Source organism: Ictalurus punctatus, chromosome 28, assembly GCF_001660625.3.
Source record: "Ictalurus punctatus breed USDA103 chromosome 28, Coco_2.0, whole genome shotgun sequence".
In the NCBI taxonomy this organism is placed as follows: domain Eukaryota; kingdom Metazoa; phylum Chordata; class Actinopteri; order Siluriformes; family Ictaluridae; genus Ictalurus; species Ictalurus punctatus.
Window position 1 is genome coordinate 13,065,075 of NC_030443.2, and position 15,987 is coordinate 13,081,061.

General features: G+C 41.2%; 1 protein-coding gene across 6 annotated transcripts in view; it reads right to left on the reverse strand.

Moving 5' to 3' along the window:
• mtmr4 (myotubularin related protein 4) overlaps positions 1-15,987 on the reverse strand; it is a 71,030-nt gene that overhangs the window by 40,923 nt on the left and 14,120 nt on the right. For 2 of the 6 annotated variants that reach the window (XM_017460439.3, XM_017460438.3), the window contains exon 1: positions 7,902-8,112. The exons of the other annotated variants lie outside the window; for them this stretch is intronic. In XM_017460439.3, coding sequence (XP_017315928.2) covers positions 7,902-8,063 — 162 coding nt within the window. In that variant the 5' untranslated portion in view covers positions 8,064-8,112. Of the gene's footprint in view, positions 1-7,901; positions 8,113-15,987 lie in introns of those variants that run through there. 6 annotated transcript variants of the gene reach the window in all.

Below are 15,987 nucleotides of genomic sequence, written 5' to 3' on the forward strand. Positions count from 1 at the left end.
GGCATCACAAATATTCCAATATAAACATATCTAATGCGTTTCAGCACGGCGTTTTCCTTTAAGAATTTTTATTTTTTTCCCCCTCTATAATCAGCTCAGGACTGTGATGCCCTTCTAGACCCTACTTGATGATAGACTCCAAGTACACACGATGTGAGACTTGCCTCAGAACACCGAGTGTAATGAATAGTCACTTCCACACTACAAGCATATTCTCACAGCTGTACTGAAAGTGCTGCATCAGCTGTCATGATCAAAACTACACACATTAATTCATTATTTCACAGACAGGAAGCTCTCAAACCTGCATCCAAACTAACTATTTACTGAATCGGAATTCCTGAATTCCAATGACACACACACACACACACACACACACACACACACACACACACACCCCCTAACTGAACTTGGCTTTAACGGGATTTTCTACCGCACAAACAGAGCCGAGACAGAAATAAGACACGTGTTCGTTTTCTTCTTATACTTCGCAGGCTGTTTTTTCCACATGCTGAACGTTTCACAGGTTTTCCTCTGTCGAACGTGTGAAAGAAAGTGTGCGTGTGAAAACAGGCTGCAAACTTGGAAGGAAACCTTATTTTAACGATGTACTGCACCGGATTTAAACAACGTTCTGATTAGGTGCCGTTTTCTTGCCTAATGTTCACTTTTTGGTTAATTAAAATAAAATCAGTATGATTCATCAAATCCTGTTAAAACATTTTCAGTTTTCACTAGAGAGACATGAATGAGCACTTAATAGCTTTAGCCAGAAGCCATAACTCCTCGCTGTTTAATCAGCACCTATCAACTACCAGAAATGAAGAGTTCTACACTTCAGAGACTGAAACGTTTCTCCTCCTTAAATCTCTCTGCACACAGTTTGACTCTCTCTCCTCTATTCTTTCCATCCACTCCCGAGGAGACACTGGTCTGACGACACAAAGATGGAGGACACGCTGTTTTGCACAGTCACTCTCCTCCTCTCCATCCTCCCTTTGCTGTTCCTGAAAGAGCTGTTCCCTCGGGTAGGTCCTATCTTCAAGAAAGGACCTACTGCTCAGTGTGTTTTACTTCCAGATGGTACAGACGCACATAGTTCTTTTACTTTGCTGCCGATTGCCAATGGAAAACAGTCTCTGTCTCCATCCCTGAATGCAACTGAAACCTGGCCAAGTCTAACAAGACTTTCATTTTCAACACTGTTAATGTGACGAAGGCTGAAGCTAAAATGCTGTTCTACTGGGCATATAGTGCACTACACTGCAGTGCACCACAGGCCTACAGTGCGGTGCACCACAGGGCTACAGTGCAGTGCACCACAGGGCTACAGTGCAGTGCACCACAGGCATAGAGTGCGGTGCACTACAGGCATACAGTATATTGCACTACAGGCATACAGTATATTGCACTACAGGCATACAGTATAGTGCACTACAGGCATACAGTATAGTGGACTACAGTGCAGTGCACTACAGGCATACAGTATATTGCACTACAGGCATACAGTATAGTGCACTACAGCGCAGTGGACTACAGGCCTACAGTATATAGCACTACAGGCCTACAGTATAGTGCACTACAGCGCAGTGCACTACAGCGCAGTGCACTACAGGCCTACAGTATATTGCACTACAGGCCTACAGTATAGTGGACTACAGTGCAGTGGACTACAGGCCTACAGTATATAGCACTACAGGCCTACAGTATAGTGGACTACAGTGCAGTGCACTACAGGCATACAGTATAGTGCACTACAGTATATTGCACTACAGGCCTACAGTGTAGTGCACTACAGGCATACAGTATATTGCACTACAGTGCAGTGCACTACAGGCCTACAGTATAGTGCACTACAGGCATAGAGTGCAGTGCACTACAGCGCAGTGCACCACAGGCATACAGTATAGTGGACTACAGGCATACAGTATAGTGGACTACAGCGCAGTGCACCACAGGCATACAGTATATTGCACTACAGGCATACAGTATAGTGCACCACAGTATGTAAGATTTTTTGCATACTTTACATGGCTCTTGGGTGAATATATAAAGAGCGTGCATCAAGAAAACTACTGGTTTAATTCGTTAAAACCCAAAACAGCTCCTTTAAAAATCATCCTACAACAAAGAGACATGTCCACTATCACATATTACTATTGAGAGAGAGAGAGAGAGAGAGAGAGAGAGAGAGCACGCGAGCGAGCATGCCAGATTAAAATAGAGAAAATGAATGACTGAGGTGATAAAGGATGAATAAATGAAATGTAATGAGTGTTCAGAACACCAGACATGCGCGCACACACACACACACACACACACATCTTGTTTCCATGGCAACAGCCCATGTTTTCCTGGACCCTTTCTCTTTCAAAACTGGAATTCACACTCGTCTCGGTCTCCTCACACATCCTCCAGTCTGCTGTCGCTTCCTTCTCTATAAACAAAGCGCTTCCACGTGGACCTGACTGAGGAACCTAATCTGATCAGGGGCTTTGCTCTGGATTAGATTACCTTTTATGGATTAGGACATCACTGTCAGCCCATTTCTCACACTCAAACACACACACACACACACACACACAAAATGATATTGTACAATACCACACTACATTATCTTGCCGCATCATAGTCCAGATGCTCTGTACTTAGAACCAAGATCCAAAAAAAAAAAAAAAATTCATAATTACTTATCATGATTAACATGACAATACTTAGACTCTCAGACTAGAATAACAGTCAGATATCTGGACACCACTGCAACAAAATGAGCAAACAGAAATCTACATTCATAACTGCAGATCATGTTCATCCACACGTTCTAGCTTTCCAAGGAAAAGCCCTTTTAATCAGAGCAGTGAGAATTAAATGTGTGTGAGAGATGTGTGAGAGAGAAAGAACAGAGACATAACCATCATAGCAAACTGGTGTTTATTCACGCCTTGTCATCTCTCCTTTACTTTGAGTGCTAATTAATTTCACAGAGCAGATCTTTAAGAACAGGGGACATGGATGAGAGCGCACCGACATCCTGCCTGAGCTGGAGAAGGAACGAACATACTGGATCGCTGGACTTGTAAAAGACGCCGTGTTCCTGATGACCGTCGCGGATTTATTGATCTGTCCTAATCAACTGAACAACTCGCAATGCCCTTGACTCAAAGTGTTCGAGTCAATCACAGCATTGCTCATCACATTTCTGGATCCATTCCCACCATGACAAAACAGGAAACCCCGGTCTTCACAGGTTTGTGCTGTGGTTCCGTGCTTCTCTATGTTAAACTTCCATTAACCTTTGAATGAGAAACAACGAGAGTGTGCTCTTTTTAGAGGATCGTCAGAAGGCATCAGCTTGGCTTCTGACCCAAATACGTTCATGAAGATGTTATTGATCGCGCGATTGTGCACAAGGATACAATGGCACCTTTGTTTTAAAGGATAGAGTCTACTGTTAAAGTAGACTGCAGTGCAAATGCAATTAAAAGACCTTTACCTCCACAGCCAGACAGTGAAATTTGGCTACTGCTAGATTGAAGACACACACATTGATTTTTATGTAAAGCAAAATGAATAAGTAAATAAAATAAAATTACACAGACTGATAAAAGGGTTTTCACATGTAACTGGTTTACATATACACAGCTGGGAAGTTACACAATACCAACACCAATTTTACAAGAATTTAATTAAAAATCAACTCAATCTTGAAAGCACTCACGCACCAACAACCTGACATCATAAATACGACTTCCCAACTCGAAAATACGAACTTCCCAGGAAGACTTGGACGGACAGTGACACACTCGGAAGAAAGTGCTATCCACCACCTTGCATATTCATGAGCCCACAGAAGGCCACGATTGGCTAGTGCTGCGGTGATCGACAGGGCAGGGAGAGTAACACCATCCGTCCCAACCAGAGAACAGAGCCAATTTACGGTTTTGGACTCCTGGCTAGGTCACAGTCAGGATTGGAACTGATCATCTCCAGGCGCTTTTCTGTTGCGCCACTCGGGACTGGAAAGCACTTTTTTTTTTTTTTTACAAAACACAATCTTCAGGGGTGCAAAAGAATAGTGTTCGCCTGATCATTCGGACAATGATGCTCAGCGATGCCACAACCTTTGGGTAAACCTTTCTGTAAAATTTGAAAGTCAGTAAATATACTTATACTTTACAATAAATAAATTAATTAATTAACGAATAAAATAAAAATGATGCCACAGCCGTCCGTGGCAGGAGCCAAGGAAGCAAAATCGAGCATGACAGGGATGATGTCTCTCTCTCCCATGTCAATCACAGCGACACAAACCAATCATGGGCATCTGTGAGGTCATGCATGAGGAAGAGGGCAGACAGCATTTTCTCGGAATGCGTTGCCACGCCCTGTAAACAGCAGACAAGATGCTATAATCTGGCAACTTGAATAAACAAGTAAAGCAGGGAGTCTGGGTCAATGTAAAACTACCTCTAGAAAGCACCAGAAAACTGGAACTGTGGTACTTGACATGTGGCGCAGCAGGCAGTGGAAATGGTTTACAAAAGGCTCCAGGTTCCTGCTGAAGAACGAATGACAGGGGCTGGCAGCACTGCTTCTTGTTGCAACATGCTAAACCACACACAGGAACAGAAAATATATCGAACACTTAAGATCTCAGGTAGTGTGTCGTGTTGCCACCTTAAAGCTTCAGGGTCCTAGATTTGATCCGGAGCTCAGGTTCCTGTCTGTGCAGAGCTTCACATGTTCTCTCAGAGCCTGTGTGGGTTTCCACCAGGTGCTCACACACAAACAGGCAGATAGGCAATTCGATGACTCTGGATTTCCTGATGGCAGGCTAGCACCTCGCATGGCGAATGAGAAACCGTGTAAAGCAAGCACTTTGTAGAACTGCTAAGGTTAAAAGGCACTGCACAAGTGCAGACCATTTACCATTTAAAATTTCCTCTTGGTGTGAATGTGTGTGGAGGGAGCAGAGTGAATTCTGGCATTTCTGATTTGGGCTGGATTTTAAACAAACAAACAAACAAACAAACAAACAAACGCCTTTATTGTCGCCTTGCAACATCTTTGCCTCGGCAGTTCCACATGAATTCACACCTCTGCTCGGCAAGGTCATATCACTCTCGTAACATAAGTGGCGTGAATCACACTCGGTGTTCAAATACACCAGAACTTCCCTGTGTCAAGGAGAACTGATGAAGAAGCCCTTTGGGTAAATGTCAAAACTTTTTCAAGATTAAGACAAAATCCAGTTTAACAAAACCAGCTGACATGCACGTCAGCGTCACCGAGTCCCATATGCTGGCTCAGTTCAGTGCTTCCCACTCACCGGGCAGCTCTGGACACCGTGCCAGCTCATGAGCCGCCGTAGGAGTTATAACACATACACAGCTCATAATTATGCATGTGAAAGTAAGCAGATATTTGATAAGGAAGCCACACGCGCACGCACACACACAGACACACACACACACACACACACACACCTTGTGTTGCTGGTCTGATTGGTTTAGCTGAACAGTGTAAGAGCATCAGAGATGGAAAGAGAGCCATTTAGTGCTCCCTCTGAGTCCAACACTCATTACTGATCATCTAAAAACAGCAACACGTCTCCATCTCAGCAACCTGGAGCTACAGAGACAACACAGGGGCCAAGGCCACCACCCTCAACACCACACTACTGCCATAAATGGACACACACATGCATTGTGGGGGGGGGGGGGGGGGGGGGATGGGGGGGGGGTGATAAAGAAGCAAGACAGAAAAGCACAATCACAAAGAATCACAGAAAGAAAGAGCAAAACAAAAAGAACCACAGACAGAACGTAAGAAAGAAAAGAAACAATCACAAAATCAGACATAAAGTAAGAGCAACACAAATTTTTACATCTCACAGCTTCAGTGAAGAACTCCGGAAGCAAACATCTCACATCATTACATAAAAGCATGTGTGTGTGTGTACACTAAGTAAATAAGAGAGTGTGAAAGAGAAAGCTCATTTTGATTTTTGCACTTCACCAAGGTTATACTTTTTTTATACGTTTTTTCCCCCCTGTTCATGAAATCTGATTGCTGTTCTGATCTGGATCATGTTCAAATGCACTTCAGAAATCCATCACAAACCATCCACAGACACAAACTGGATTAAAATACCGCGCATGCATAAATCGAAACTCGGCTGTCTCATCCGAGTCTCCTAAGAGACCGCAATAAACACACACCTCGCTCGACAAAACTTCTACATGTCTCAGCGTTCTAACCAAGAGATCACAAATTTCAGGCATGTTTCCAAAAGTCAGCCGTGTAACTCATTATTCTCTACATTTATTTCAATCTTTCTACCGACATGGCAACGTTTCCAAGTATCTTCCAAGTATTAATCATTTCATTCAGATCAATTTAAAATCAACACACATCAAGTTAAAATCTTCATTTCATCCTGCTCTCGCTCTCTGCGTCTGCGGTTTTACTCTCATCTCCGCTCACCTTCACTTCTCAACCCTCCTTCCAAACCCTCGAGACCCCATCAGCCAATCAGAGTGAGCGTACAGGCCATGGAGCGGTGTCCAGAGATCAAGAGGTCACCTGAAGATGCTGAACTGAGCCACTGCTTGGATCTAAGAGCTACTTTCTCCTCCAGCTACCAGCCCCAACTCATCAGTTCACCCTCCAGAAAAACATGAGCACGGGGTTATGAGGTTTACAGACACGGACAGGGACAGAGTGATGCGCAGACATGATTGAGGACTGAACTAGAATGGTAACAAAAAAAAAGAAAAAAGAAAAAGAAAAAAGGGAGGATCTTAGTAGATAGAGTGAAAGGGCAGAAACTAATAATTGGATGATGTGCTGGAACAGGGCTGAGGGCCCAGGTACGACACAAAAAAATAAAAGTAAAAAAAAAAAATATATATATATATATATATATATATATATATATATATATATATATATATATATATAATTGAAAAAAAAAGGGGAGGGGGGATGATAAGAGTATGACTAAAGGAGTTAGAATCAGTCAATGCACCAAAGAAAGAAAGAAAAATGAGAAAATAGAGACAGAGAAAAGGAGAGAGAGAGAGAGATAGAGAGAGAGAGAGAGAGAGAGAGAGAGAGAGAGAAACAGACAGAAAAGTGGAAACAGAGACAGAAAGAGATATAATTAGAAAGAGAAATAAAGACAGGGACGGAGATGGAGAGAGAAAGGAAGAGAGAAATTGAGAAAGAGACAGAAAGACTGTAAATACTGTAAGAGCATAGTCATGTCCTTAAAGCTTATGGAAATGAATTAAATGACAGAAGACAGAAAAACAGAGACAGACAGAAGAGGAGAGACAGACAGAAGGAAAGAGGCAAAGAAAAGAAAAAGAAAGAAAGAAAAAGAAAGAAAGAAAGAAAGAAAGAAAGAAAGAACAAAACAAAAAGAGAATGAATGAAGGAAAGACAGAATGACAGAGTTGGGTTATTTTGGCAGGGTTTAGAGGATGGAATATGATGGAATATGATGGAGAATTTTGTGCCATTTACTAAAAAGACAAAAGAAATCTCAGAACTTTCCTCTTTCTGTAACTTCACATTAATGTTTGTAGACTAAAGCACAGAGCATGTCCATGTCCCTCAGACAACACCGCTCACTGCTGCTTACACACACACACACACACACACACAGTTCCGATTGTTTAGATTTGATTATTGTTTAAATTGAGTGTGTGTGTGTGTGTGTGTGTGTGTGTGTGTGTGTGTGTGTGTGTGTGTGTGTGTGTGTGTGTTCTGTCCCTCTCGGCACAGGATGCTCAGTTACTCCAGTTAGCACGGTGAGCTCACGTGGCGCGCCATCTTTATTAGTGTTCACCACACACACACACACACACACACACACACACACCCACAGCACTTACGAAGCAGTTGAGCATGGAGCAGGAGACACGGCTGACCCGGCTCATGGCGAGAGGGTGCAGGGCTCGGTCGCCCCAGAGACACACACTCGCAGGAGCAGCGCTATCGGAAAAACCATCCTTCCTCCTCCGGCTGCTCTGGAGCCTTTCTCCTCGCTCTCTCATACATACGCGGTGCAGACACACCCCAGCCACCCTTTGCCTTCTCCACACACACACACACACACACACACACACACACACACACACACAGCTGGTCAGGAGAGCAGGAGGAGAGATGCCATTAAAAGAGCAAAAAAAAAAAAAAAACTAAAAAAAAAAAAAAACACGTCTTAATCCTGTTGACCCTTATGCTTGAAAATATGACAACGCACAATTTCTGTGGCAAAGGATGACAGCAGGATGAGCGCGGAAGAGGAGAGAAGCGGCGGCAGGTGGACTGAAGATGGAGAGCGACAGAGAGGCAGCAAGCGAAAGGAAACAGGGTATTGCCTGATGCTAAGCTCCACCCCCAACTCATCCTCTTCACTCACGTGCATCTCTCCTGCTCCTCCCTCGGCCCCCCCCACCTTCACCCTTCACCGAGATTTCATCTGCTCTAGTCTGCTACCTCAGCAACAGCAGGCAGCATGTGTACACACACACGCACGCAGCCTTATCTTGAGGACAATCCTTATCTGAACTGAAATGTGTGATGCTCACTTCCAACAATGACCACTAATCGTCCTCTTTCATAATTACCTTTTACACACACACACACACACACACACACACACAGTAGTGGAGGAGAGATGCACTCTCCTTCGTGCTGCATGGCTGAAGGAGGAGGAAGGGCAATACGGCATACAGTCACGACAGTCGAGGGAGGTAGAGAAACAAAGGGAAAGCAGGATGAGAGAGAGCGGAAGTGAAAGAGGGCGCCAGTGAGCATGTAGAGTGCACCAATGACACAGCAATCTCCAAAGGCCCCCCCCTATTTAATTCTCTCCCTCACGCACAAGTAGTCTGCAGCGTTTACGGCACTAGAATGCGCTGTTACTCACGTTCCTCTCTGGGGACACGCTGTACCAGCCAAATGTCTAAGCATCTGTCCGTGCTGATCGTGACCTGGTGTACTTTACCTGTGTCGCAGCAGTCATCCTCTGCAGTGACGTAATACTCGCACTCTCTCTCGCTCTCATACACACACACCACTGTGCATCTTTGTAAAATCAGCTGGAGTCTCCATCTCAGATATCCGTAAAGTCACGATTCACGATATCCGTGAGTCACGCTTCAGTGAGATCTTGATCGAGTGCCAGTTCCAAACTGATCCATATGTATACTCTGCGCACTTTGCTTCTTCTAGAACTCAGTTAAAAGATCTTGTACGGTAGCACTACGTGTATAGTTCTCTACTCGATATATCGCTTTGCTTGTATTTCCACATTTGTAAGTCGCTTCGGATAAAAGCATCTGCTAAATGAATAAATTTAAATGTAATGTAAATGAGAACTGGACGAAAAAAAAACTCTAGACAGACAAATTTCACTGTTCGGCTGCAGTTTACCTCACGAGCAGAAGATGGCATTTAAAATCTAATTTAGTGCGAATTGGTCTTTAAAAAAAAAAAAAAAAAAAAAAAAAAAAAAAAAAAAAAAAAAACACATTTAGATATCTGGCTTTAGTTTTAGTGCCAAAATGCCCGTTTTCTTCTTATTGAATTCTAGCTCCTCCCTGATTGTTACAGAATGGGAGACACACACACACACACACACACACACACACACACACACACACACACACACACACGACTGGCAATTTGCTGATTAGTTAGGGTTGTCATTGTAACATCATGTGTTAACACAATAACAGAGAATGTACAAGGTATAGGGAAACAAGAGCTGCATCCAAATATCCGTACTACCTTACTATAAAGTAGTACAGTACTTGAAAAGCAGTACGCCAAAAGAAGTAATATGTCCGAATTCTCCGTATAAATATCCGTAAACGAGACATACCCGGATGACCTACTGCCTCCGCCGAGATTCTGCAGTAGGGAACCAATGGACACTGCGCTATCCCATGAGGCACCTGGCATGGAGCGCAAGAGCAGTCGGAATCAAAAAATGGAGGAAGGCAGAGCATCGGCTCTTTTTAAGTGCAAGTGCTGTAGATATTAAATGTTGTTCCTTGTGGTTAAACTGTACTTGTTTAACAACACCGGAGTTAACTGTTAACTTGTGGAAGGTTTAAACAAGAAAAGAATTAATTAATAAAAATAGCCAACATGGCAGCTGTAGTACGTAGTATGTATGTATTCATACTTCACATATATACTGAGCAGGATGTACTGCATCAATGGCCGTGCAGCAGGTACAGTCACACTACGTGATTTCGGACGGACGGCAGGAACAGGAATTTATATAGGAAACTTTATTACAAATTAAAAAGTAAAAAAACATGAACACTAGTAATTCATTTAAATTTTATTTCAACACTTCAACAAAAATGTTCCTTTGTGTGCAGCAGAAGCAAAAAGTTCCTGCTAGCATACCAACACCATCTACTGCAAAGATTTGTGGGGGGGTGGGCAAGTGATATACCAAAGTGCAAAAGTTTAACACAAAATACAAAACAAACAACAACAAACATTTAAATGATTCAAAAAGACTTCATTGATTTGGACGAGCGACTGTTCTCCCTGTTGTTGAGGATGCTGGATTTCCGAGGATAATAATAGCATACTGAGCTTCATTACAATGCAATTACAGGCACATTAAATCATTTTTTTCAGCCAAGTGTGTCCTGAATTTTGGTCTCAGTCAGGAATTTTCAGTTCAGTGCATCACTACTAAATCATGAATAGTGAATGATCAGACGTGTGAGTGGGGGAACATTATGGTTCTTACGCTCTCTCACACACAGTCACTGAGCTACTCCTGATATGGCCCCCTGTTTGAGGTTATTTTAGGAAAGGAGGACACCCTGAATTCTACTCCACTCAACACGAACATGTTTCTTCACATGGCAGAAGAGACGAGACAGCTCAACAACACCAGACACGAAATGCATCATAACTAGGGCTGGGGAGGGAAAAAAAAAAAAAAAAAAAAAAAAAAAAAGGGGGGGGGGGGGGGGGAATAAAGCCCCAAAAAACTTTTAATGGACAACTGATTAATCGCCTTATAAGACAGAACACCGGTAAAAAATTATTTGGAATTTTTGTTTATCGTCACAATAATTTGATGCAAAACAAAACCTTTTTGTTGCTTTACTGGTTCTCCTCTATGAATAATCGAATGTTTATTTAAATATTTCTGTTATAAACTATATGGACTAACGTTTGTGGACAGCTGACCATCACACCCATGCCCCCCAAACTGGAGGCCCAAACCTTTGAAACATCAAATATGGCTGGGTTACTCCAGCACTGATGACTGGGTGAGAAAGCCCATCAGCTTAGGGCCAGAGTGCTCAGCTCATTCTTGAGCCGGTTTAACATTTCTTCATTCCTTGGTGCAAAACAACATCTTAATCAAGTAAGAATGTCGAGATTACAAATCAGAAACATGTTTGTAGCAGCGTCTGGAGCACAAAGTGCCATTGGCCGAAGGGAAGAAGTTGGCGTGGCAGACATAACGTTATAAAATAATAATAAGACAGCAACAAATGTTTGGAAAAACGAGATGACGTAATGGAGGGTGGGCTGTGTGCTCCTCTTCTGATTACATCATGCTGCTTTTCTTCACATCACTTGGATTCATATTTTCTTTGCCCAAAGTTTCAAAAAAAGTTTGCTTAAGATTTAGAAAATGTTTGGATGAAAACAACCCTACTGAGAATGGGGAGGGGAAAAAAAAGGCAGGAAAGCAAAAGAATCGTACAGTATTAAAGCTTGAATACAGATTATACAGGAAGGTATCCAGTCCAAATATCTGCATAACATTCAAGAATCCTCCAGCACAGCCGCATACTTTTCCCATAATCCTGCGCACCAGCTCCAGTCTGGAAAAATGGCACCAGAAATCACGTGCTGTGCATAAAAAACATGACATGAAAATGTCTGAGAAGCCAGAATTTAAATGCAATTAAATGAGCAGAATTCCATGGAAAGCCCCTTTGTAACCAAGATCAACAATTCACCCCGATTTCAAAAATTAACAATTTTCATAAAAACTTTCATAGTTACTTGAATTCCATGAGGCTGCCAGTTAAAAGGTGCAATAGTCGATTTAAAAAAAAAATAAAATAAAATAAAAATTAAAATCTTACTTGTACAAATAAACTGCTAGATGTTTAGAAAATGATTTTAAGAATATATTGGTTTAAGCCATGACCTCAGCACAAGTGCACTAAAAAGCTGAGAAAACCCTCTTGGAAAACTACGTTTCAGTCCGGAGTGCTTATTTGTGATCACATGGGCCTTTTGTCAATCATTTTACAGGTACACTATATCCTAGGTGCAGGGGCAGGGAAATTATTCAAAATGTCAAACCCAATCTACATAACGTTAGAGACCTAATCTTGATTTTATTATTAAAATGTTACTAATCTTTCCAAACGCATCTTTAACAATAATTATCTCAGCTGGAAGTGGAAATGTTTAGCTCGCATTTCTGAGAGTCATTAATCAGACCTAACCTGGGGCAAAAGCACAGTAAAGCAATTAATATGTGAATAAAATGAATTAAGATTATGAAGTATTTGGAACAGTTTACATTTAACTTTGGTTTGAGCATTGATGCAGCATCTTTCAAGAGAGAATGAATCAGAATGATGACCTGATATCAAATATACCATCAAATCAGAAAATCGACTATACGCCAACAATTCCAAAGATCACAGAATTACCCGTTCAACCTCATAACAATGTAGCATTCCACTCATTTAATGAGTCTGTCTGAGATTCAGCAAACTTGTGTAACATTCAAGTAATGTCTCTGCTCTCAGGAAATGATGGAAAAAATGTCTCACTTTACCAGCCACATGTATTACAGTTTCCGGATACGCGCAGTAGCTTTTCAGATTTTGGCTTGGCCCATCTACTCTACCCCGACACATTATTCAACTGGACAAACCCTCATCTGCAATAACTTCATTCTAAGGTTAAAGTCCTGCTCTTTCGGCACGCGGTACTGCCACAGCTGCCCTCGCCAAGGCCTCGTCAGATCAGCATTCACCATGCCAGACCAACTAAACTGCAACTGTAACCTTCTATTAGATCTTGGTAGTGATTTTTTTTTTTTAAACAGTAGCCTAACCTGTCAAAAAAAATAGCATAACTAAGATGAAGATGCAAATCAAATCAAGACTCAAACACTAACCAGTATTTCATCCTGGTATTTTATAATAAGAAAAGTCTAGAAATGTAATTCAGCTTTTTTTTTAGTACTTAAAAGGGAAACGAATGAGTTTATAAATTATTACTTTGTTCTATGGTTTCTAATATAGCATATTGTGTTTGATAAAACGTCACCAAGTTGTTCATTTACATTTTGGCCATGCTTTGTTTTTTTCTGTGATTACGTTTATATATACACATCAATATTGTGATATTAATTGTAATTTGGTGATATTCTAATTAGTATTGAATCATGTAAATGCTGCAATTTGATTGCCCGATTCTGATTAAGACGATATTTTGATTCCCACCCCTGGAATATGCCTGTTTTAATTGGAGATTTGTTGCATGTTAAACTTCTTGAGAAAACCCACTGAAAGTAGATAAATGCATGCTCAGTCTGCAAGGAATTGTGGGTACTGAAAGATGCTTAACTATAGGCTAGATATTTAGGGATGGAAACTCAGGCGGACTTACAAACACCATGTATACAGGAATATTCAGATGCCTGTACGCATATAAACATCATATTCAGAATATGGCTGCAACACGAATACAGACCTTAAATAGAATTTGGCGTGCATGTAAACATAGTCACAGAAAAGATAATACTCAGTCTGGCTCACATTTTGTGTCAGGTTTGACCTCGCCTTGACTGTGTGTAGTAGCTGAACAGATATATGGCGGCTTAGTGGCAGACTTTTTTTTTCCACTTGTTTTCCATCAGTGCTTCCATATACCTGATTCTGAACAGATCCTCCACCGTCTGTGTGTATTAAAAATGTCCCCTATTTCATTGGTTAAGCCTACTTGCCCACTAGATAACTATAAACTATGGTCTCAGGTGACCGAGCTACTCATTGGTCCACCTCTGTTAAATTATAAAATACTCCGCTCCTCTGAAGTTTATATCAAGTGAAGGTTGCTGTACTCATCAAGCCTGGACTAAAGTCTAGTCAACAGACCTATCTCAACTTCCACTCATAGCACAGAAAGGCCTCATATGATACTTCTTGTACCATGGTATCAACTTAATTTTAGATCTGAGCTTAGAACTAAAGCAGTAACTGCTGATCTGCAGGAGAGCTGCAGTGGCTGCTTTGTTTATTGAATGTGCCAAGTGCTTAATGATCGTTCTGGCGGCTCACTCAGCTTTATAAACAACAAAGTAATTACTCATACAAGTGTAAAATAAAACCCCTGGCCAGCAGCTGCTCTGGTACTTGGGTACTACACTTAGGTCCACACACTTCTTTCCAAGTGTGTGTACTCAGTCAAAAGTAATCTACCATCAACTGATTATTTAAATCAACATAATCAATCAAAAAACATAATACAAAAAAAAAGAATCTAAATGATACTTAAACACATTTTTTTAAATCAAATGATTTTTTTTTTTAAGACTGCAATTTAGGCAGTAAAATGTATTCAGCAAAAGAGATTTTTCTGAAGACCACAAGAGGGCATCAAACTGTGTACAGATTCAGTGTTATAGGTCAAGTCCATGAACTACAGGAATATAATGGGTTGTTTTAGTAACAGCTTTGTAAACAGCTGTACTGTTTAGAAAAGGGATTATAATTAATTGTTCGATGACTTTAAAACAACTACAAGGTTAGTACTGATGAAAATGTCATAACTGTTCTACCTGACCTGTTCATACTTGTTTGTACCTTAAATGTTTAACAACAGTTCAATTAAAGCACTATAAAACAATCATATAAAAGTATAATTAAAGTATAACTACCTACAGAAGATAAATAACAATATACACTAAAGAATATTTTTAAGTAAGCTATTTTCCCTTTAGGACCAAACTGAATTCTCCACCACACACTTACTCCTGTAGAGGTTGCAGCGCCATGTCATATTACACACAAAGTCGCTCATCAAGAACAGAGACATGGACGTTATTAGTTTCAAACCGGCAAAGAATTTGAAATGTTAGCACTATTAAAGACGATAAAATATCTTACGCATTTTAGTTAAGTATAATCACATTTATTACGAATCATGAAAGTGAAAATGAAAGTACAGAGTGTTATCTAAATTTTTCACACTGGTGGGGAGGAGGAAGGGGAGGTGTTGCTTGATGGCCTTTCCTCTCATTGTACACACACACACACACACACACACACACACACACACACACACACACACACACACACACACACACACACACACACACACACACACACACGGACTTCCTAAAATTTCCTAAACATCTTCTACCTACCCTATGGCTGATTTTATGAGCCCCTCGCATCCATCCAAAAGAAAGAACAATAAGAATCATGAGCGATTACTGGAAGTAAAGCCGGGTCAAACTGCACCTCTAATGTCCTAGTCATAATCATGATAAAATCTGAGGGAAAACACAAGGACGTACATCATAAATGAACAGGAAAATCAGTGCACAGTCCTTATAGCCAGAGATGTTTGGGCTGTTTTTCTGTAATACCCAAAATATCACTTCCTGTCTTCATGAAGTCCTGCATTGGAAATCTGAGTTCCTAATCTTTCCTAATCCATGTGTGTAAACATATAAACAGACTCTGGCTTAGTTCAAGCACATGGCAGGAAGGAAGAATTCAATATACAGAATGTCCCCATTACGTGCCATCTCACATGATCTCAGACACTGCAGTTTCACTTGCGTTTTGACAGTGGGCAGAGATCTCTGAACACAAAACATTACATGCTTGTTTGCTTGCAATTCAAGTGAGAAAAACTAATCCTAGGTCACATGATACACCGAGCATTCAA